General features: G+C 36.1%; 2 protein-coding genes across 5 annotated transcripts in view; both read right to left on the bottom strand.

Annotated features, from left to right (window-relative positions):
- LOC109080605 (bromodomain and PHD finger-containing protein 3-like) overlaps positions 1 to 3372 on the bottom strand; it is a 15445-nt gene extending 12073 nt beyond the window's left edge. Inside the window, exon 1 of the mRNA XM_042729370.1 lies at positions 1848 to 3372. The gene's annotated coding sequence lies outside the window, so the exon portion shown is untranslated. The remainder of the gene's footprint in view (positions 1 to 1847) is intronic.
- A 44-nt stretch (positions 3373 to 3416) lies between these two features.
- On the bottom strand, positions 3417 to 15478 carry LOC109080616 (mitogen-activated protein kinase 13-like). Of its 4 annotated transcripts, XM_042729367.1 has the most exons (13): positions 15329 to 15470; positions 15076 to 15244; positions 13051 to 13180; positions 12584 to 12642; positions 12279 to 12384; positions 9456 to 9485; positions 7905 to 7952; positions 7702 to 7816; positions 6463 to 6534; positions 6106 to 6185; positions 5759 to 5837; positions 4272 to 4445; positions 3419 to 4173 (listed from the first exon to the last, which is right to left on the bottom strand). In XM_042729367.1, exons 2-13 carry the CDS (start codon positions 15186 to 15188, stop codon positions 4091 to 4093), a joined length of 1089 nt encoding a protein of 362 aa, XP_042585301.1. In that variant the 5' UTR covers positions 15189 to 15244; positions 15329 to 15470; the 3' UTR covers positions 3419 to 4090. The 4 variants fall into 4 exon arrangements, with proteins under 4 accessions (XP_042585303.1, XP_042585301.1, XP_042585302.1 ...); XM_042729369.1 differs by lacking the exon at positions 15076 to 15244 and having other exon boundaries at positions 3417 to 4173; positions 15329 to 15478; XM_019095647.2 differs by having other exon boundaries at positions 3420 to 4173; positions 15076 to 15471.
- Between the last annotated feature and the right edge of the window lie 7789 nt (positions 15479 to 23267).

Raw genomic sequence — 23267 nt, 5'->3', positions numbered from 1 at the left:
GTGGACAAAAGAGAAAAAGAACAAGCATAAGATTCCTAATTGATTTACAAAACACAAACATACCAATGTGCAACTGACTATTTCATTTTCTTGGCAAATAGTCAACACTAAGAAGTTTTCACATCACCCATGGTCGACTGAGTCATGTATCTGTAAATACTGTGCACACTCTTATTTCCTGGAAGTGGTCACAACCCGCATCATGACACACCGGTGATCTTTTTTTTTTTTTTTTTTTTTTTTTGCATTTTATATGTATGGCTTTAAACAACACTGTAGTGTTTTGTATAAATGTACAAAAATAATAAACACACACACACACACACACACACACACATATATAAAACAAATAAAAAGGCTATTAGGCCCTGTATTATTATTGTTAAATGCAATATTGATTCATGTGCAGATTCACCCCTTTTTGTTATTATACCACCTTTATAGTTTTGCTTATTCTATTGTTTGCCAACTTAAAAATAGTAAATTACGATGTCTTTTTTAATTATGTTAATATGCATTGTTGCATTATGTTAGATATTATCAAATTATACAAAATTTTTATATTTACATAATAGAATAATACATTTACAAATTAAAATCAACATTACAAAATCAGTGTGGCCAACTGTTAAACTAAGCAATACTGCAGTGTTTTGTATAATTGTAAAAAAAAAAGTAGCCTATAGGCTTTTTGGCCATTTAATATTATTATACTTAATTTTTATATTATTATATTCTGCCATCTTTTCACATATTTTATTGTTTGCATAATTTAACCAGTGAATGTTGTTTGTTAAATATTGTGAAAGACCATGGGAATTTATTTTGTGTTAACACAAATAAAATCACAAGTTTTTAGAAATGATATAAAATAAGTTACATTATAGAATAAATAATTTTACATAAAAATTAAACAAAGTACTTAAATTGCTCAAGTATTCAACAGAGCACATAAATTTAATTCCACAAAACAGTAACATGTTTACAAGTTAGTTCGTATATAAACTATCACGTGAGATCCCATATGAAATTAGTGTATTGACATGTAAATGTATCCATTGCTAGTTAAGTTAATTACGAACATTCGATTACACAAACTCATTGGAAGGATTAGATTCTGGCCGGTCGCCAATTTACAGTGTTTTTATTTTTGCTGTCCAATGGGCGGGACTTTTGATCTCAAGGCCTCTAAGCAGTTCGACCTCTTACCGTCAACGCTAAAACCGCTTTTAAATAGTAATACAGAGTCACACCGAAGTAATACATTCGTATCAACTACCTTAAACATTTCAGTGGGCATATTGCAAAACTTAGAGTGGAGTTTTGAGGAATTTGTCACTGAAGTGAGACGACCACCAGAGGCTGAGAAGTTTATCAACCTCTCATACTTGGACAACCAATCACAGCCGTCCACCCTCTCCGTCTAGCCAATCAGCGGCGAGAAAAAGTACCACACACAGGATAATAGTTAGGTTGCGCGTCCTCGATTCTAGAACGAAACGTCAGCCATATTTACAGTCCAACAGAACTTCAGATTCAGCTAAGTTTCCCGAAAACCCCCTTACACGAAAATAAACAATGACAACACCGTCACCACTTTTAACCATAAAACTGTTGCTCTCAGACGGCGTTTATAAGAATATGCTAACTGAAAAACTCCGAGGCGATCGAAACGCCGAGGCTGCTAAAGCTGGCGGGCTAGTTAGCCGCTCTAGCCCGGGTAAGCAGCACAGAAACGCCGCGTGCGGTATCCAAACAGCCAGCTGAGCAAAGCGACCGTTGACATTGATCTCGCAACTTCAATTGGCGACGCACATAAAACACACGTTAAAAACCAGACAATCTACCGTATTTTCCGACCACAACTTCCGTGGAGAGGCAGGAGCTTTTTTGCTGGTGGCTTGGCCGAAAAGCCGGTAAAAAATCGCCGATAAAATCTCCCCCGTCTCTCAGTCTTCCATAGTTTCCGCCAGCAAATGTCTTCTGCGCATTCATGAATGTGGATTCACTTCCAGCATTTTAACTTCTCGTCGACTCTGAGTTAGATTAGACGGGAACAGCAAAGCTAGCAGGCTATTTTCAGCTTCGAGGACTACAACCGTCGCTGCCTGGGAAGATAGTTATTAGCTCGCCAGATACAGAGGCAGAGCGAAGCGGAGCGCTCAGTCGAGATAGTAAGAACACGCCCCTTCAGAAAACCAGGCCATCTACTCTGTTAGCTGTACGACTAATTTAATAAACCATTACGTTATTGTTTATTTAACTCGTAACAGGGGCTGGAATGTAATGCCACTTTAATGTGTTTAGATACCAGTGTGCTTCCCACACAGTTCATGCTTTGGTCAGAGTTCATCACGACCTGTCCGCTGTAATGCATACAACTCGATTGGCTGCAGAGGTGCATATATTAGGCCAGTGAGAGAAGAAGAGGAGCTGCATATTACTAGATAAACGAAACATTAACATTTGTGTCAACAAATATGATCACAAACTCAGGCATGCTGGAAAAACACACAGTTTGCATGAGAGAAAACAACATTTTTAGCAGGCTATTCGAGACATGCATATATTGGTACAGTTGAGTTAAGGCATACATATCACATACTTAAAACAAAACACTGTACTAAAGCCGAACAGAATGATAAAATGAGAAAAAAAGTCTTTATGTCAGATCCCGCAAAACTCACACCGATGTGCTACTTAAAACCTCGCTGGTGCCATTTGTCATGGACAATAAATCACTTCCAGAAGCTAAACATCCTGTCACACCTTTCAAAGGATTTGAAGGTAACAAACACAAGCCTTAAAGTCAACATGAAATTAGAACTGACCATATGTACTTTCTGAATACACATTCTTGGTCTTGTTGTGAAAAATTTGTCAGTGCATGTTACTCCCAAAAAAAGAAAGAAATGTTTGTCTCTGTAATCATTCAATAAAATGTAATCATTTTCCCCAACGCACCATTTCTAAATCCCTCCCCTTTAACCATCTGGCTTCATTTTGCTATGTAATTTTGACACCCACTTCACAATCCAATTAATTCCCACTTGGATAAAAGTCCTGCTAGAAAAGCAGGCAATGCCAGAAAAACAACAACAACATCATATTTCTGGTAGCATAACTTATTTCACTCAGAAATATGGCAGATTAAAATGGGTAGCCATTGCTATTTCATGTTGACTTTAAGTAAACATGTCACAATACTTTCTTTAAGTGTAACAGTGTCCGTTATGTATCTCCAACAATTCATTATATTTTTTAATATATTTTGTTTATATATGTATATATAGACACACTACCATTCAAAAGTTCAGGGTCAGTAAGACTAACAATTTTTTTTTAAGATTCTCTGATAATAGAAAGTTCAAAATAACGGCATTTCTTAAAAAAAAAAAAAAAAAAAAAAAAAAAAACTAATATTTTGCAACATTATAAATTTACTATATATGGTCAAATTAATGCATCCTTGTTGAAAAAAGTATCACAATTAAAAAACAAAAAAATTACTTACCCCAAGCTTTTTAACGGTATACTGACTGTGAAATACTTGAACTTTAAGATGCGTAACACTAAAATACATAAAATCGTACAAGGCTGTCCTTTTTAAAAGCATTTTCATCAGATAGAATTTAGGTATAGTTTACTAAAAATAAAAAGTATGTCATCATTTATTCACCCTCACATCATCTAAAATTTTTTTTTTGTGTGTGTGTAAAAATGAGAGAATAAAGGTTTGTTTGTTCCCCTCAAAAAGCTATCATACGCCTTTAGATGACTTTGAATATGGCCCACGAGTTGTCTGAAAGAGCACAGGAATAGAATAAATTCTGTATAAATGGTGTGAGGGTGAGCAAATGATCCCTTAAGGTGCTATGCATACTGGCAATAAATGTAGGACAGTAACCACTATATCAAAATAAAATGTTCATTCACCAGATGTCCAGATATACCACATATTCCTTAAGAAGACAGTTATTGTACAAAATACTGCTATTCATAACTTTTTAGGAGTAAATAAACAATTCTAAATTGTTCATAGGCGGAAACTAAATCGCATAATTGCAATATAATGTCAGATCCACTATCACTAGGACATTGTGAGTGTGTTTCTTCTCTTTGAGTCTCTTCTTGGGAAAGGAACAAAGCTCCTCACTTCTTTAAACGATAAACCTGTGAATAAAAAAAAGATCAGATTGCATTTACATACACAATATGTGCAAATATAAAGTACAGCATGCATAACTCTGTGTGTTTAATATGTTGCTCACGTTTCCACTCTTCTAAGGGCAATGTGGCGTTGTCGTAGCTGTCATCGTACGGCGTGGGCACTGGGCAGTCCTCTGGGTCTCTCAGGCCATCAAAATAACTGTGTGCCAACGCAGCATCAGCAGTGAGACGAGCATCAGCATCTAACACCAGCATCATCTCAAGCAGATCTACCGCTGGGGTTAGTTACCAGTGCAGTGGCATTGAGGGACAACACAGTGGGTCAGAAACAGAGCAACATCATTAGAACAGCAAAAGCTGATATATGTATTATTATGTGAGCATTATTATATAAGTACATATAAGAGCTATGTTTTTGATAATATTATAAAGTTATTTGATCATTTATTAGGACTAGTTGGGTCTGATTTACGTTGGTTAAGGTAGCAGAATATGCCAGTATAAAAGTGGTTACAGTTAACTACAACTAAAACCATAACACTTTGTTAATTCAAATAAAATAAATGTTAACTGAAATAAAATAAAATATTAAAAAAACTTCTATTTCAACCAGTTGCCAAAACAACATTTTTCATTTAGTTCAACATGGACTAAAATAACTAAAATTAAAACTGAAATGACATATATATATATATATATATATATATATATATATATATATATATATATATATATACATAATATATATATAATATATATATATATAAATAAAAATTATACACAAATATTAAAAAATAAAAAGAACTAATAAAAATGACAAAAACTCAAAATTATAACAAACTTTATCTAAATTAAAATGGAAAATAAACAAATACTAAATAATTCAAAATATAAATAAAATCTATAATAGTATCTCAATAATGGCAAAATAACACTTTGTAGAGCAACACTACAATAAACACAAATAAAATAATAAAAGTTAAAAAAATATCAATATTCACAACCATTCAGAAAGTTTGCAGTTTTTGCAGCAAGTTTTATTGACAGTAAACACACATATAAAATTTATGTTTCCTCACAATTATGTTAATTTACAGCAATGTTTTGTATATAAATTAACATATATTATTAAATGCTGTCAACATGCATTAACTAATGTTAACTAACTGAACCTTTATTGTGGAGTGTTACCAAATAACAAGCTTCAGAAAACTAACACTGAATAATAATGTCATAAAAAATGTTTGGCTGACATTTCATATTTTTTGGGATGCCTATTAAATTCCAATACATAACTAATCTAGAAGTTTCCACCGCTGTGCCATAGTACAGAATATGTGTGGCAATACCAGGTGACATTCTATCTGACATTTGGTGAAAAATGTAAAAAGTTACTTAAATTGTTCTGTTGCATTTGCTCAGCATCTTGTCATTTTTGTCAGAAATAATGGCATGTCACATTGACATGTAGCAACTATGCAGTCAAACTAAATCATAAGTTTTACAATGAAAAAAAAAAAAGTCTCTTGCTAAGCAAGAAATATGACAACATGACAAAGGAGTAATTTTTCATTGGGGTATTACTTACCTTTTTTACTGGCTCTAGGAAACAATGTTGAGAAGTCTTTGCGTGGGTAGTGGGGCAGGGATTTGACATAGCTTTTTGCCTATTCAACAGCAATGAAGACATATTGACATTGATCGAGATCATGAATGACAGCTGAGCACAGTAGCTACAGCAACCGTCACGCAAAACGTTAATAATTCAAGTAAAATTTTTTTCCCTAAATAATCAAGACCGTTTTCCCAATCTTACTTCACAATGCATTAGCAATTCATTCCAAGTTGCATCAGCGATCAGTCTCAGGTTTAATCAAGATTTAGACATATCATGTATAAAAGATACCATCTTTGGTTGCATTGAAAATGTCTTACCTCTGGGTTTTCTAATTTCTGAATAAATTCTGGACCTGGTGTCCCTGTTACTTTCATTATCTGAGTCAACTGGTCCATGTCTGAATATCAAACGTTAAAGACAATGCACATCATGTCACTTCCGAGTTATTTCTGTTCTTGACAAGCATGACAAAAGGGAATAAGTGGGAACAGCATTTCTAAATGCAATCGCAATTAACTAAATGACAGTGTACTGACTGTACATCAATCATTTGAAATTTAATGAACAGAATGTTAAAAGGCGAAAGTTTCACTTTCTTGAAATCCATCCCTCAGAATATGTTCATTCAGAAAAAAACTGGAAATAAATTAGGCAAAGTGAATGCTGAAGGATACAGTCTTTTCCTTTAAAGAGTGTTTTTCCATTGAACATTTCACCCATGATGCACCCAACAGACCAGATATCCACTAGAAAGCAGAAAAAGGCAACAATCACACATATTGAAAGATAATAATCATTGCAACCACCAAACATTAAAACAATGCAGACCATTTGACATACAGTACATTAATGCAGCAATTCTGAATCAGTAGAGCACATTTGGTCTAACTGGCAATTAAGGATCTATATATACATGAAGAAAGGGTATCTGAGCATTTGTAAAGACATTCAACAATATATAAGTGCAAATTGTTAATTGCAAATTAATTTTGTTGCTTATTAATAGTAAGGTAGTTGATAAATTTAGGTATCAGGTAGGTTTAGGGATGTAGAATATGGTCATGCAGAATGTGCTTTATAATTAATAATAAACAACCAATATGTTAATAATATGCATGCTAATAAGAAACAAGTTAATAGTGAGATTTGGTCCCTATACTAAAATGTTACCAATACCACCACAAGTGACTGAGTTCAATATTTAGGCATAACAATACCAAAACCAATAAATGATTTAATCTTTTTTTTTTTCATTTGCATTTTCATTAATTTTAAATATTTCTATGAACCTCAAGAGGATTTGTAATGATTAAATATGTAAACTTGTATAGAAATAAGCTGTATGAGTTAATTTGTAAGGTGTCCATATATTGATATTGTAGGTATCAATTTTCTATTCAATATGCATGTTAGACCTATACCTATGAATGCCAATGAAAGCATGTTAGAACTGCTCATATAAACCAACAGAGGTGCTATTTAACAGATGAAAAAAAAAACCTAACTGGAGCCTAACAGATGGCTAAATCGATATTTACTGTATTTAACCTCACATTCTAGATACCACTAAATTAGGGAACACATATTCTTCTAATAACTAAGAGTTTCCCCTCAAACTCTTAATTTGCTGCTTATTGATAGGAAGTAAGGTGGTTGCTGTAGTAGTTATGTTTAGGTAAGGGGTAGGGTTAATGGATTTAGAATACGGTCCTGCAGAATAAGGCATTAATATGTGTTTACAAGTACTAATAACCAGCCAATATGCTAGAAATATGCATGTTAATTAGCAACTAGTTAATAGTAAATAGTGTTCCCTAATAGTGTTACCATATGTTTTGCCTTATCAGAGTAAACCTAGCTCTCTGAATAATTTTAAGAGGTGTGCACGTCTTAACGAATGTCAAATATCTTGCCTGTCTGCGTGTAGTGCATCCAGTTTAGAATGACCTCAGGTGCCCGGTACCACCTCGTCACCACGTAACCGGTCATCTCTGCTTCTGCATGACGCGCCAGGCCAAAATCCAGGATCTGCAGGCAGACCAAATGCAGAGCGTCATTGTCAACTGTAAGAGGTTTACGCTTCTCTCTATAATGGTGAAAGAATGGTGGCACAAACCTTCAGCTCACAGTCTTGGTTAACAGCCAGGTTTCCTGGTTTGAGGTCCTGCAATGCATAAAGGTGTTAATCTTCCTACAAAGACATTGTTCTTGAACAATTACACAAGATCTTAGTGGATTTCTTAAGAAATCTTTATTCTGAACACAGTAAACTGTATTTCATATTGAAAGTGAGCCAGATCTGATCTGATCAGATCTGAGCATGTACAGGCACTAAACAGGAAATTAATGGCATTACCTCATAGGACAATGTGTGATAGGAAAGCTCAAACAAAGCAAAAAGCATGGAACCCACTCATATTAATAGAATTAGAAAAACTATATGGCACATTTCAGAACCTGCATGTAAAATAAAAAATAAAAAACTGGATAAATTGGATAAATCTACTGTACTACTGTAGCTTGGCATACATTCATTTTTTTGGACATTTCAATCTGTGCATCTACCATTTAAAACATACTGCCAGAATGTCTCCAGAAAAAGCACTCCTAAAATATAAGAGCATTTTAATATTGTATTATAGATGCACACACACACTACCATTCACAATTCTGGGGTCAGTAAGATTTGTTTCATATATTATACAGCAAGGATGTATTAAATTGATAAAAAGTTACAGTACATACATTTAAATAGATGCTGTTCACTTTCTATTTATAAAAGAATCCTACAGAAAATGTAATAGTGTTGACCATAATATTAAGCAGCACAACTGTTTTCAACACTGAAAATCATAATAAAATGTTTCTTGAGCGCTAAATCAGCATATTAGAATGATTTCTGAAGGATCATGTGACACTGAAGACTGGAGTAATGATGCTGACAATTCAGCTTTGCATCACAGGAATAAATTACATTTAGTAATATATTAAAATAGAAACCATTTTTTTTAAATTGTAATATTATTTCACAATACTACAGTTTTACTGTATTTTTTGATGAAATACAGCCTTGGTGAGCATAAGAGACTTCTTTCAAAAATATTAAAAAGTCTTACTGACCCCAAACCTTTGTAAAGCACTGTAAATGCCTATTTTAATAATCCAATAATGTTTCATAAATTTGTACATTAATTTTCTTTTGCATTATTTGGAATTTGGATAAAGTTAATCATAATTAATGATCAAAAACAGCTTTACATGTTGTAATACTTGAGTAAAAACAAGACTCTTAACGGCAATCCATTTTATTAAATCTAATTGGATAAGCCACATCTGAGGCTGTTGTAAACTAGTTAATATGTGAATAAATATGAATTAGAAATATATTTATTCCTCTTAATCTGAGAGGGATGACTGCTCTCTCATCTTCTCAGATGAGAGGAAGTGTTGTTTATGACTGTTGATAGTCCACTGATCAATTCATATTAGCGAATTAGCAGTAAGTAAATGTAATTCATGGAGATGAAAACTCCCCCATGGAGCACATTTGCATCTCCCGGGGAAGAGCTACAATGATCCCAAGAGAGGCCATGTGTCTTTAATTCAGATCTGTGTGGAAATGATCATTATGAGCAGATGCTGTTTATTCATTGCCAGTCTCACTTACTCTGTGAATGATGCCAGCACCATGAATGTACTGTGGAGTGGAGAGAAACAGAGGGACAGAGAGGAAGAAAGAAATACCACAAATCAGTATTATGACATTCTTCACAGTGTTATGTTTTAGTATTTGATTACACTAATAGGATTGATCTAAAAGATTGCATTACCATTCCTACTGGCAGTTATTTTAAGCCCAAAGTATACTTCTGTTTTTACAAGTACATAATTTTTCACTTTAGTTTTGTCAGATGTTTACCAACTTAAAGTCAACAGGAAACCACATTCACAACCCAATTTACTTTGGTAATGTGATCAGGGGTTAAAGCAAAAAAAATTCCTGAGCCTGCACTTTTTTCTGGGGGTTGCTGGGGCGGACACATACACAGGGTTATTTGGTAAACAAAAAAAGAAAATGATTTTCCTTGAAACTAACTAGTAACGTATCTGCCATTGCCATTAGCCCTTGACAGGCTCAGACTACAGATTATGGTGGGATATTTGAAACAGCAATAACAAGAAAGATTACTCACTACAATATGTGCAAACACATTTAACATTTAAGAGGCTTTTGGTATCAAGTTTTGTTGGTTAGCTTTGTCCTTGACAGGGTACAAGATGACCTACAATCTAAAACATGAAACTTCTAAAATTGTTTTGTTCAAAAGAAATAATAGTAAATTAAATACTAGGAAATGAATATAAAATAGAAAATATACAAAGACAGTTTACTACAGAAAACTACAGTTCAGCTCAATTAACAACAACAAAAACATTAAAATGGTCCAAGAACTGGTAACTAAAAAGGGTCATATGATGATATGATGCTATTTTAAAGATCATTATTTTGTGTATTTGGTGCAACAGAATATTTTGACATGCTTTAATGTTAAAAAAAAAAATATATTTTTTTTTCAAAAACTGTACATTATTGTAGTTCCTTTATGTCCCGCCTCTCAAACGCATAGTTTTCTACAAAGCCCCTCCTTCCGACAAGCACAGTCTGCTCTGATTGGCCAGCTGACCCAGTGCATTGTGATTGGCCGAACACCACAAGCACGCGTCAGAAATGTAACGCCTCCTTTCCAAAATCGGGAGCTTCAGCTTTAGACATAAATGTAAAGACAGTAAATAATGTCCTTAGTTTTACCATCAGTTCAAGCCTGAAAGGGCAACAGAGTCGAGTGACAAACACATTGATGATGCTCGTATGTATTAGCTGTACACAAGCCGTGATTAAGAATGCTGACTCCACTGTGATGTGACCCTGTCTCTCTCTCACACATGCACACACACACGGTGCAAAACCCTGCATTTGAACAGTCAATAGCAAATACTTCAACTATTAAGAAAACATACAGTAGCTGATTCAGAAGTGCCAGATTGTCGTAGCAAAGTCTGAATTTACCCATTTCTTTTTTAGAAATAGCCTTTGCACAGCCAGCCTTGTAGGCTACTCTCCTAGGTTCACAAAACGGTCATCCATTAAATGTAATTATTTAATATAATTATATATAATATAATTTGTTGATGTATTCTGCTGTGTTGGCATAGGTTTAAATGATTAACGTTACAAATCAAGTGAGTTTTCCGAGATGAACGTCCAACAACCCAAACTCACCGAACATGCAGAGGAAGAGTTTAGCCCCTTTCACACATACAGTCTTTACTGATAAATTACTGTTAAGAGATCATGTATGAACAGGACCTTTTCAAAACCCCCAGTAAATTCGTTCTTGCAATCATATCATTCTTATGGAGATGACATGATTGCTCTGAGCTGTTTACAAAGCTCCACTGCTTTTTAAATAGCTTTTCTATGTAAATATGATTCTAGATAGAAATCTTTGACCATTGCGCCTCGCAGCTTTTTTCAATGTGTCGCGTTTGAGACCAAGGCTTTTTTTCCATTCATCAGCTGCGACTCTGCAACTGGATACTATTATGTGCGTTTAGTGTTGGCTAGTAATCTTAGTTTGGTTGAGAGTGAAAGCTGTGTTTCTCTCATACATTGGTAGGCAAACTCATGAACTCGAACGTGATATCAACAAGTGCTTTTAAATGTAGGACAACTATCTTTTTTTCCCGCAGCCAAACGCTGCACGCCGGAGATCCGGCACGGTGCCGGAGAACATTAAGCCCTGTGTGATGTATTTATAGAAAAAAGGAAATAAAAGAAGCAACTCTTTCTTTTTCAGGAATTGAATGGATTATGGTTAATTCAGAGGTGGAGCATTTTTCTTGTAATGAAGTGCACTGCAGCAAGTCCACAAACACACATTACCGTTCAAACATTTGAGGTCAGTAAGATTTTATATAAACGTCTTTAAAAGAAGTCTCTTATGCTCACCAAGACTGCATTTATTTGATCAAAAATACAGTAAAACAGAAATATTGTGAAATACTATTACAATAAAAAATAACTTCTATTAATATATATTTTATGTATGAAATATATATGTAATTTATTCCTGTTATGGAAAAGCTGAATTTTCAGAAAAATCTTTGCTTATTAATATCAATTTGCTTTAAATTTTGGGGAAGCCAAGATACTTTTTTTAAATAGAAATCTTTTCTAACATTATAAATGTCTTTACTGTCAGTCTTGATCAATTTAATGCATCCTTGCTGAATTAATTTCTCTCAAAAAATAACTGACCTTGAACTTTTGAACGGAAATGTATTAACAGTCAATTTTGGTTCCATGTTCTGTTCTGACTGGCTTTGTTACATCACTCAGCATTTTAATTTTCAGAAACTGTTGTAAACTTGTTACATCATGCCTGGTTGGGAAAATGTTGCCTCTTTTTGTGAGCTGTTTTGGTCTAACCTTTAGTCCGCACAGCATTTGATAGACCAGGAACTGGATACGGTCTTCTGTAAGGATGCCCTTGACTTTAGAGAGGTCTGTGTACATGTACGGCATCACCAAGTAGCTGAAACAGAAAGGAACTGCTTATTTCTTTTTCGTTTTTAAAGGTATAATTCACCCAAAGAATAATTCTGTCATTATTTATTGACTGTCATGTCATTTAAAACCCGTTTTCTTGTGTTCTCATTTTTTCTCTTTAAATATGTCTTAGACATATGGCTAACAGATCGATTTTACATATAAAGGTCTCATTAAAAACTTACAAGTCTTGGAAGTCGTCCAGTCTGGAGGCAGGAGTGAAGACGTCTAGCAAGCCTATTACCTTGGGTTGGACAGCAAAATTGACACAGCAAAAAAGCAAGTGAGTCACAGCCTTTTCAAGATGTTATAATGGTGTTCGATGGACAGTCTGACTGAATAAAGCTGCCTCCGTTTCAATGTTATTTTTTAAATACTTATATAAGGCACTTATAGTTTATGACACTGCAATTAATCATCAGTGTGTCCAGGCGCCACAAGTATCCTGTTCTGAACTTACACACAGAGTCCGACCAAGCTAAACATTTGATACTCACGCCATTCTCAATGACATCAATGTGAGTATGGTGTGATACAAGTCTTTTTGTGCACTGCAAAAGTCATTCAAGCCATTGAAACTGCTGAAAATATAACTAACAATGTAAGCAGCAAGATCTGACCTCAAGGCACGTCAGGCATAAAAGACACTTACATTTTCATGTTTCATATGCTTGAGCAGCCTCAGTTCTCGATAGGCTCTCTTCGCGAAGATCTCTGACTGAAAGGGTCGGTGCAGCTTTTTGATGGCCACCTTCTCTTTGGATTTATTATTAATGGCCGAGCTAAGAAAAGGAGAACAACCATAATCATAAACATTTTGAACTGAGGTTGAAGGTTTAATGACACACTGTAACAGATTCAGGAACTGATATAGAAACTGCGATATTCAAATTAGAATCTGCACAAGCATGTTAGTTGAGGATACGTTTCTTGGTTGCAAAGACTTGTCAAAGCACGTGGATTTCACATTCACCAGTGTCTGATCTCAGGGCTATTTGAAGGTTTTGTGACATCAAACCGTGAACAGGAAATGACAATGCTGCTGGGATATATCATATCATGACTAAATTTAGCAATGATCTGATAATAGTGAAAATACAATATATACAGTGGCATAACATTCTAGAGCCAATAGCCTGCAAAATTAGAAATGCATGATATATTGGTGCAGCATAGCCAGTCTCGTTGTTGTTACTGGTTGTTGAAAATAGAGTTAACAAAAAAGTTTTCATAACTACAAAGCATCCATTGTTTTATCTACTGTACAGTACATTTGACAATTTTTTGTTTCCACTGAAAGCATGTGATTTCATGTGCATGTGAAACAGATTTTGTGTAGATTTTTATCATATCGGTTATCAGTCATAACCAAATTATCATTGGTTATCTTATCAGATCAAAGTCTGAGATCAGACTGCCCCAAGCAGTCCAGCCAAGTAAGTTTATCATGTATATTGAAAAAACTCAAGCCAGATTATAATGTCATAACCAGCATATAACTTCACAGTACAATTTCATGAACTACCATGATTTCACAGTGTCCGTGGCAAAACAACTTTTGACATACAAACATAACATTAACATTCAGAACATAACATTCCTTAAAACTAACTAGCATCTATTTGCATTTACTAACTACTACTTATTTTTTTAATTACTCCAGTTAGTAATGGTGCAATAGTGATTAGTTTGTCTTTAAATTTCCAAAGTGATTATTCACTAGATACTAGCAGTGATTCAGGTCGTCTAGTTTCAGGGAACAAATTGAAATTTTTTGCGGACCCATGTATGTTGCGTGCAATTCCCTATAGCCTGCATTAAATATTTGGAATATATATTTTCATATTTTATAAGGTTCTTTGATAAGGTTACAATACAAAGGTCTACGTAGCAATGTAACTTGTGTGATGTCCCCGATGCGTGGGTCGTCTCATAGGCCGGGGACCCCGCGGTTCAGGGTGGGGCGGGTAAAGAAATTTTTCTTTATTTGCGGGGCGGCCTGGGAAAAGCCAAATAATTTCATAAAAGCGGGACCCACGGGTTGGAAGAAAATCTGACCCGCGCATCATTAATCTTTACGTTTCAATAAATCTGAAACTACTTTAGTGATCATAAACAATGGGGGAAAACCCTTCTAAACCATTTATTAATCTTACTTAATGTTAATTTTACCATTTAGTAAAACTTTTGTATCTGTTAATATTATTTACTGGACCTGAGCTAACATGAACTAACAATGAACCGTTGTGTACTAACTACCTTTAACAAAGATTAACAAATATATCAACAAATGCATTAGATAAGGTTATTTAATGTTACGTCTTACCCTAATTCCCTTTAGACGAGTACAGTATGTACCCCGGTTTTGCTGGTAACTATTCCAGTTCTACTAGTAAATATTCATTAGGTAGTAGTACTTATTTCCCAATTATTAAGTATTTCATTATGAGCAACTAAATAATTAGTATGGAATACCTACCTGTCAGTGTTGCGATAGTGACTAATTGCAAACCTAAGTACTACTGTATTAACACAGTTAAGTCTAGTCACTATTACTACTAACTACACACTGGTTGGAAGCAATGAATGCTAAAGCAGCTTGCCACATAGTTCGACTTCATGTGGCAACCTGTTGAAAGGCAGTTCACGAGTGTCTACCTGCATGTCAGGAACTCACCACACGCTGCCATAAGCTCCCGTTCCGATCTGCTTTAAGCAAACGTACTTGCCCGGAACTTCCCACACCGTACTGTTGATCTCCTCTCGATTGAATTCCACCCGTGACTCCATTTAGCGATGAAGGAAAACAGGCAGAGAGCAAACGTTCACCGCGCACACAGCGACTCCTACGCGATATTTTGCATTCGAATACCAAAAGGTCACTGCGTAGGAACGATTCTTTTTCACGCCAAAATAAAACAGCCGTTTACCTGGTTGCATGTAGCGCGTAGTGGCCGAGGAACCGACGCTTTAAATCACTAGCCATTGAAACTTTGGAACACTCAGTGATCGAACGCGCTGAGATCTGTCTGACGTTGACGTCATGATCCCCCGCACACGCCCACTTTCGAATTCAAACAACTGCTGCTTTGATTGACGCACTGCTGTTCACCTCCTTTTAAACACATATGGGTGATTCTGCAGTTCAGGTCACACAACGTGTTTGCTAATTTACTTTGAATGCGATAAATTATAGAGAAATTGATGTTTTAGCAAATCCTCAAATAAAAATATAAAAAAAAATATAAAATATAAAATGAATGGTAGAAATATTATCAAATATAAATATATATATATATATATGATCTTCAAACTGTCCCTCTGATGCTCTGTGATTGACTCTGTCACATGTTCATGACAATCGACCAAAGTGATTGCTTATGACAGCAGTTCTTTACTATAATACAAACGTTAACATAGGACCAGTTTAATTAAAAGTATTAGTTATTAGGCTTTTATGGAAAAAGTGCAAAGCAAAATTTTATTTTAACAATTTTGTAAATGTATTTGAGGGGAAACTTCGTTGTAAAATTACAATTTTAGACAAACGAGAGAAATGTGTACATAGGCATAGCTAAAAGTGAAAATGATTAATACATTTGCTGATATTTTAATAGAGAAATTCTGCAAACACTTAATTTGGGTAAATTAAACAAAACAATAAAAAAGTTAAGAACATATTTTGCTCTAACAACAAATGTATATTATTCATACACTATAAAAACACACCTGCAAGGCCCAAATTCACTCATGGGACATCAGAATAGAGCAGATAAGGGACTTATATTCAGCCCTGGCTGTAATGGAAACTGGCACATCCTATTGGTATATCAGGACAGTTATACCAGTGTGATGGATAGTACAGTAAAGGTTATAGTGAGCCATCACAAAATTAAATGCAGTGGAGAGTCTGAGAGTAGTAGCTCTTGGATATTCCCTCTGGGGCTTATTCATTTCTCTACTAGTTTTATGGGTACTGAACCACTCAATTATTGGAAGACTATAACAGTGAAAGACAAAAATAAATGATTACAGGCTGTGCAATGAAAGCTTATTTATTTAAACAGATGTTTACCACTAGATGGCACTGTCAGACAGTCATAATGTGAGCAGCATCATTGGTTGCAGGCATGACAGCTGTGTAATATTAGTCACAGAACCATCATCACAAACTGATTAGATGTGCCTTTTAGTTATAATGTGAGATTCTGTAGCATGATCAAACAACTTGTGAACCCATGAACACATATTAGGTCTCTAAGTTTAATATATAAATATTAATTAGTTGGTTTAAAAGGAATATGAAAACATTAACAGCTCAGCTTGTCTAATAAGCCCCTCTAAATCCATCTAATATTTTCAGTGTCAGAGAGCTGGCTGACATGCTGTTGTAAAAATGATGAATAAAAAAAGTCACTGTTTTACAGCCACGACTTCCTGTGTTGCAGTTCAGAGATAATTGGCTCATTAGCAGCAGACTGCGTTGTGGTGGGCTCTTCCTTTCTGAACTCACGGTTGTGGGGGGCTTTGGCTCTTCATCCATTCTGAATAATCAAACTGGATCTAAATGTCAGTAGTGTCGCTCTAATATGTATACATAACTCGGGGGGTTTTATTTATTAAAATATCTGGGTGGTGGTATAAACCAGAGCTAAAATACACATTTAAACCTGGATTGACACATTGGCAAATCATTTCAAACTAGTAGGCCCTACATGTTGGTTTTTGGAAAGCCTTAATAATAATGCACTTTAATAATGAGAAGTCTTAATAAAACATTGAGTGTCGGTTTTACAGCGTTTAGAATTTTGCAGACTTTTTTTGAACAGAGAATATGACAGGTATGAGCTTTCTGTTTCTTTTTCTCCTTCAGGACCCATGTTTTACACAGACATCAACTAAAGCTGATGTTATCATCTGCTTAATTTTGCTAGCTTCTAATTAGCGATGTATTACGCCCACCATAAAGTCTGACTGGCTTTTGACATTCGCAACAAAAGATACAGGATGTGTTTTCTCTTTCCTTTTAACCCTTGTGCTGTGCTGAAAATCTTTTACTTAATTTGATGTTCCTTTTAGAACTTGCTTGTAAATCTCTCATTATGCTGTATTTTATTTTATTATTTTTTTTGTCAGCTTTTCTTTCAATTAGCACAGGTTTTGTATTTCTTTTTAGAACTGATAGGTCGAACCTCGTTGATCTGAGCTTATGCAGCTCAGTTTTTGAGTAAAATAAGCATTACTTGTTGATAATTTTGGCAATGTTCACTCAAGAAGTGAAGCGCATGAGCTTATTTTCTATGAAAAAAAGCATTATTTTGTGGATAATGCAATGTTCACTCAAAATGAGGTGTATAAGCTCATATCAGTGAGACCTATGATCAATCAGTCCCAAAAAGAAATACAAAACCTGGTTGAATTGAAAGAAAACAAGTTGATAAAAAGACTGAATCCAATATTTGGTAATAATATAATAAGAACATATTTTTTAGGTCAGTCATTTTTGCAAGTGAACAAGGTGGGGGAAAATCAGAAAAAAGTAAGAAAATTATCAAAATTTTGGGGAAGTTGTTGTGTCAGCATAGTCAGTAAGTATTATTCTAAAGCAAAAACTTTAATAGCATTTTTTGGGTCAAACTTACTATAACACAACATGATGATGGCTAAAAGCATTGCATTGATTTTGCAATCATAACCATGTATACAGTTGTATTTTACTTGCACCCTATCAAAACAGATATGCAACACATTTTTGTCACAACCCATCAGTTGAGAACCACAGGACAATTTAATGGACTAAACACATAATGCAGTGTTTCTGTATGTTTTTCTGCATAATACTGTATCAAATCGGTGTCTTTTCTTCTAGCAACCCAATTTACCCCACTTTCTCTCTAAAGAGAGTTCGGAGAATGGAAGAAGTGTGTCAGGATAGTTTGCCTCTCAACTCATGAATAATTTAAAGAGCATGAGATTTCATATTAGTGCAAATTTAGACATTTTCCGTCTTGCGTAGAAAAAGAAGGACATTGAAGATGACTGGCTGCTTGTCTACGGGGAAATGCAGTCATATAGAAGAGTTAGAACAAACAAATAAAACATTCATTATTTTCACTTGTTAAAATCCCTCTTGTAATCAGATCAACAGTTCGTTCTGCGTCTAGAAAATTACACCGCTTGACTGGCATTTCTGATCCTCTTTTCAGTTCTTGCTCTTGATGTGAGACAGAGTTAATTCAAAGAAAAAGCAAAGGGGATGCAGGGAAAAACTTATATTGGGGTACATTGCAGTCACCTGAGAATGCCCTGCAAGGTGGACTTCAAATGGTATTCGGTCAAGTGAGATTATAAACCCAATAGAGTTTTTATACTCCGTCTGAAAAACATAGCAAATGTAATATGGAACAAGTGGTTTGAAAGTAACAGGATATGAAAAGGGCAATTTACCCATCAGTCATTACACTCATTAAGCTAGGCTACTACGTTTGGCTGAACCCCTACAAGACAGTTGGTTACATAACAGTTAAGAAGATACATACATAAAATAAAAATGTTTTCATAAAACAACCTCACAATAGTCATTTATCACTAAAAAATACATTTCTTATCCACTTTAGTTTTCACAAGTGTAAGTGCAAGGCTTTCTCATCTAGTTATAATAGCTGTACAAAACACCCTGTTATGCTGCACACTGGTATTTGTTATTTTTATGTATTATAGCATTCATAATAACACAGATTTGTAGCGAAACAATTTTGCTCTTAGTTATTTACTTTTAGTTGCGCATTAACAGGAAATAGCTTACTTCCGCATTGAAAATTACAAAAACCAATGGATAAATACACAGCCTATTATCTATAATTTACAGCAAAAGTTTAGCATCTCAAGCCACATACAGCAGTGCATCCCTGAAAGAATCAGTGTTGCTGAACGAATCATTGATCCAATGACTAATGGCATTCACTTGTTTTGTTCTTGAATGAGTTAGTTTTTGAAGGAATCGGTTTAATGAATGATTCATTAATTTTCTCTTAAAGGTAATTCACTTGCTTTGTTCCTGAATTAATCGATGTTGAATGAACCAATGAATCAACCAAGGACCGATGACTCACTCAAAGTCATCTTGATTCGTTCCTGACTGAACCGGTTGTTGAATGATTCGGTTGCGTAAATGATTTAAATAATGACTTAAAGGGATACTCCACACTGAAAATTTTGTCATTAATCACTTACCCTCATGTCGTTCCAAACCCGTATAAGCTTCATTCGTCTTCGGAACACAGTTTAAGATATTTTGGACAAAAACCGGGAGGCTTGTGACTGTCCCATAGACTGCCAAATAAATAACAGTGTCAAGGTCCAGAAAAGTATGAAAAGCATCATCAGAATAGTCCATCTGCCATCAGTGGTTCAACCGTAACATTATGAAGCAACGTGAATACTTTTTGTATGCGAAGAACGTACGCAGTTTGCGTTCAGCAGTTGTTTTCCACAGATGAGACAACTTGTTGAATAAAGTTGTTATTTTTGTTTTCTTCGCGTACAAAGGTATTCTCGTTGCGTCATAACATTATGGTTGAACCACTGATGGCAGATGGAGTATTCTGACGAGGTCTTTCATACTTTTCTGGACCTTGACAGTGTAATTTACTTAGCAGTGTATGGGACAGTCACAAGCCTCCTGGTTTTCACCCAAAATATCTTAAATTGTGTTCCAAAGATGAACAAAGCTTTTATGGGTTTGGAACGACATGGGGGTAAGTGATTAATGACAAAATTTTCAGTGTGGAGTATCCCTTTAATCATAAAAACAGTCACTTTTTGCCACCTACTGGCGAAACGACACAACCTGCAGAAGTCACTGAAATTGCCTGCCACTAGTACACAACCTAAATATTGTGTTCAAATCAAGTGAAACTTTTAGAGATCTCATTTTTAGCATATTGGAAGCATTGAACACTCCTCAAGGACACTATGAATCAGAACACAGCTTTTTACATATCACAAGGAAGACATTCATCCTTTTTTCATGAGTCCTTGTTGCCATGTGACCATCCAGGCAATGATTAGAAACAATTTAAAGATGTGATTTCACAAGTTCAACCTGCTTTACAGAGGAATTAAATCACTGGCCTCAATCAATGATGTTATCTGGAACTGGCGGTAAAGAGACTCTGGCATGATTAATGGCGATGACCTTCTCTACGACCCAAACTCCTCTTCTCAAATCTCTTCCATTTAGATGTGACCTCAGGACAGGAAGTTTTGTAGGGAGACCTCAGCATGCTAATGCTACCAACAACCCACAGGAGACTGAGCATCGGCACGCCACGGCTCACTAACTGCGCTGCTCGGTGCTGTCGGAGCTCAGCATGTTCCTTTTAAGACAAGGCACCTCGGGAATGATGTTTCACACATTAGAACAAGTTACTGCATCTTCGTGATTCAGAGATTATGTGGAATGTTCTGTGATGCAACGGTTTCACTTAGTAACAGGTTTCTTGTTTAATTCGCCTCATTTATGAGGTGATTTGCCTGGCTTTGGCAGTGTGACCTGCATGGTAAAGGCTATGTAAAAGGCTATGCCATTTGCTAAGTTCAGATTTCTCCTGCCTCTAGCTCTTAATTTCCTCCTGTTTCACCTCCACTTCCTCTTCTGCCGCTGTTTAGTCAGAGGCAGTAAAAGACTCCTTTTAGGGCTGAGGATAGAGATAATGAAAAGTCCCTGGTCTTGTGAATGTTTCATTTGTTTTAAAGGGATTGAAATTGGATGGCAGATGGGTAATAAGCTTTCTTTCTGTTCCCCCACAGACACATGCACACATCCACACAATCATTCACAATCATTCTTTCTTTTCCTCTTTCCAAACACACACACACATTTTTAATTATCCTCGACAGTGCCGGCGGCCCTGTACTGTGTGACCGGTCAACGTACATTCGGGCAACAGTAAGCGCTGTCATTACCATCCATTACATTAAGGGACGAGTCCTTTACGAGTCCATAGCCAAGCTTCCTCTCTCTCTTACTCTTTTTCATCTTCTCATTGTTATAAACTCTTAATGAGACACCATTTTGCCGCAGAGGCTGCTGCGCTGGTCATTTATGTATCTCAATTATTTATGCATGGGTTTATTTGCCCATTAATTTGGATTCATTGGGAAATTAAACACATGAGACATTTTGGGTCCTCCATTATTCCACAACAGCACTTACCCCTCATTGTCATGTTACTCTGTAAGAGAATATGCAACACTCCACAAAACAAAGGGAGCTATTATGAGCCAAAACTGATAAATACAGAGGGTTGAACTTCATCCAAGATCATATATCGAAATGATCTGTTTTGCTCAGCCAAGCTCATGCAAAAGAGTCTAATACAATAAACTTGTATCAGACTAAACAAAGAGGTCATAATTTAAATCTAAATTGTGTCATTTCTACATCACCAGGATCACCAAATGGAGAAATAATGTTTTTGTTTCCTCATTTGCATCTGCCATTAGTTACTCACGCCATTAGTTTAGTCAATGTCAGGCTCGTCCAGATGCTCAAAGTAGTAATGGGAGAGCCAAAGCTTTTTAAATCACTGAATCAATTGAACCAATTGTTTTGCAGTTTGATTCACTGTTTGTCACAATCTCTTTCTCCCTCACCTTTACCCTGTTTTGTCCTCATTATCTTCCCTTTATCTTGCCCTCATGTTTGCTGTCTTGTGTCAGTCCGTAAGCATTGTTTATAAGCTCTGATCTTTAAGTTGCCAGTCATTTTTCTGAACCAAGTCTTGTTTGTTGATCTCCGCGCTGATCTTGCTGACTGAGTGCTGGCGGTTTCGCTATCAGGTTAATTAGTCTATGGAGTTTTTTGTCAATAAACTTTGAAATTGATTCACCTGCTGTTGGATCCCGGTCTCGTTTCTGACGGTACAGACTGACCAACAGATGGATCCAGCGGGTGAGGAGTTTGTTCGGTCTGCTATCGCTCATCAAGGCGCACTCCTCAGCCACCAAGCCAGCCAGCTGTTGTCCACCGCTCAGGAGGTGAAGACCCTCACTGCCCAAAAGGCTGAGTTATGCGGCCTCTTCCGCAAACTTCAAGACGTTCTGTCATCCTCCGCTTTGGCGGTTCCCCTGTCTCTCTCTCAGCGTGAGCCCAAGCCGCACGCCAACAACCTGCCCTTGTATGATGGAGATCCGAATTCATGTCGGGCGTTTTTATCACAATGTGCGCTGGTGTTCGCGCTGCAACCACGCTGATACACTACAGAGTACTTAAAGGTTGCTTACGTCATCACTCTGTTGACTGGAAAGGCTCGCGAGTGGGGGATGGCCGTTTGGGATGCAAGAGCCCGCTTCTGCATGGATTTTGAGGAATTTCGCTGTGAAATGATTAGGCTTTTTGATCGCTCTGTTAAGGGGGATGAAGCTGCATCCAAATTAGCACAGCTCCGTCAAAGATACCCCACCCAGACTAAACACTCGAGTCTAAGGGTGAACCCTTAGACCTGGAGGGAGGGGGCGCTGCGGGCTATATTTTGGGAGGGGCTTAACTTTCGAAATACAGGATGAGATTGCTACACAAGATTTACCCTTAGACCTGGAGGGCTTTATTAATCTGGCCACTTGAGTCGAGAGCAAAAGCTCGTCTTGGGGGCTAGAGGAGACCCATCAATTTAATCTCAACCAACCTCATCAAATGAATCTGACTTAACCTTTCGTCTTGGGGGCTAGAGGAGACCCAGCCTTTTAAGGGCCACCGACCGCCTCAATTGATTCTGACTGAATCTGAGTCCATGCAGTTGGGGTGACTTTGATTATCTGCCCAAGAGAAACAACAAAGGCTGGTGCAGGGCCTCTGCCTCTTTTGTG

This window comes from Cyprinus carpio, chromosome B8 (assembly GCF_018340385.1).
Source record: "Cyprinus carpio isolate SPL01 chromosome B8, ASM1834038v1, whole genome shotgun sequence".
In the NCBI taxonomy this organism is placed as follows: Eukaryota; Metazoa; Chordata; class Actinopteri; order Cypriniformes; family Cyprinidae; genus Cyprinus; species Cyprinus carpio.
This window is presented reverse-complemented; position numbering and strand designations above follow the sequence as displayed.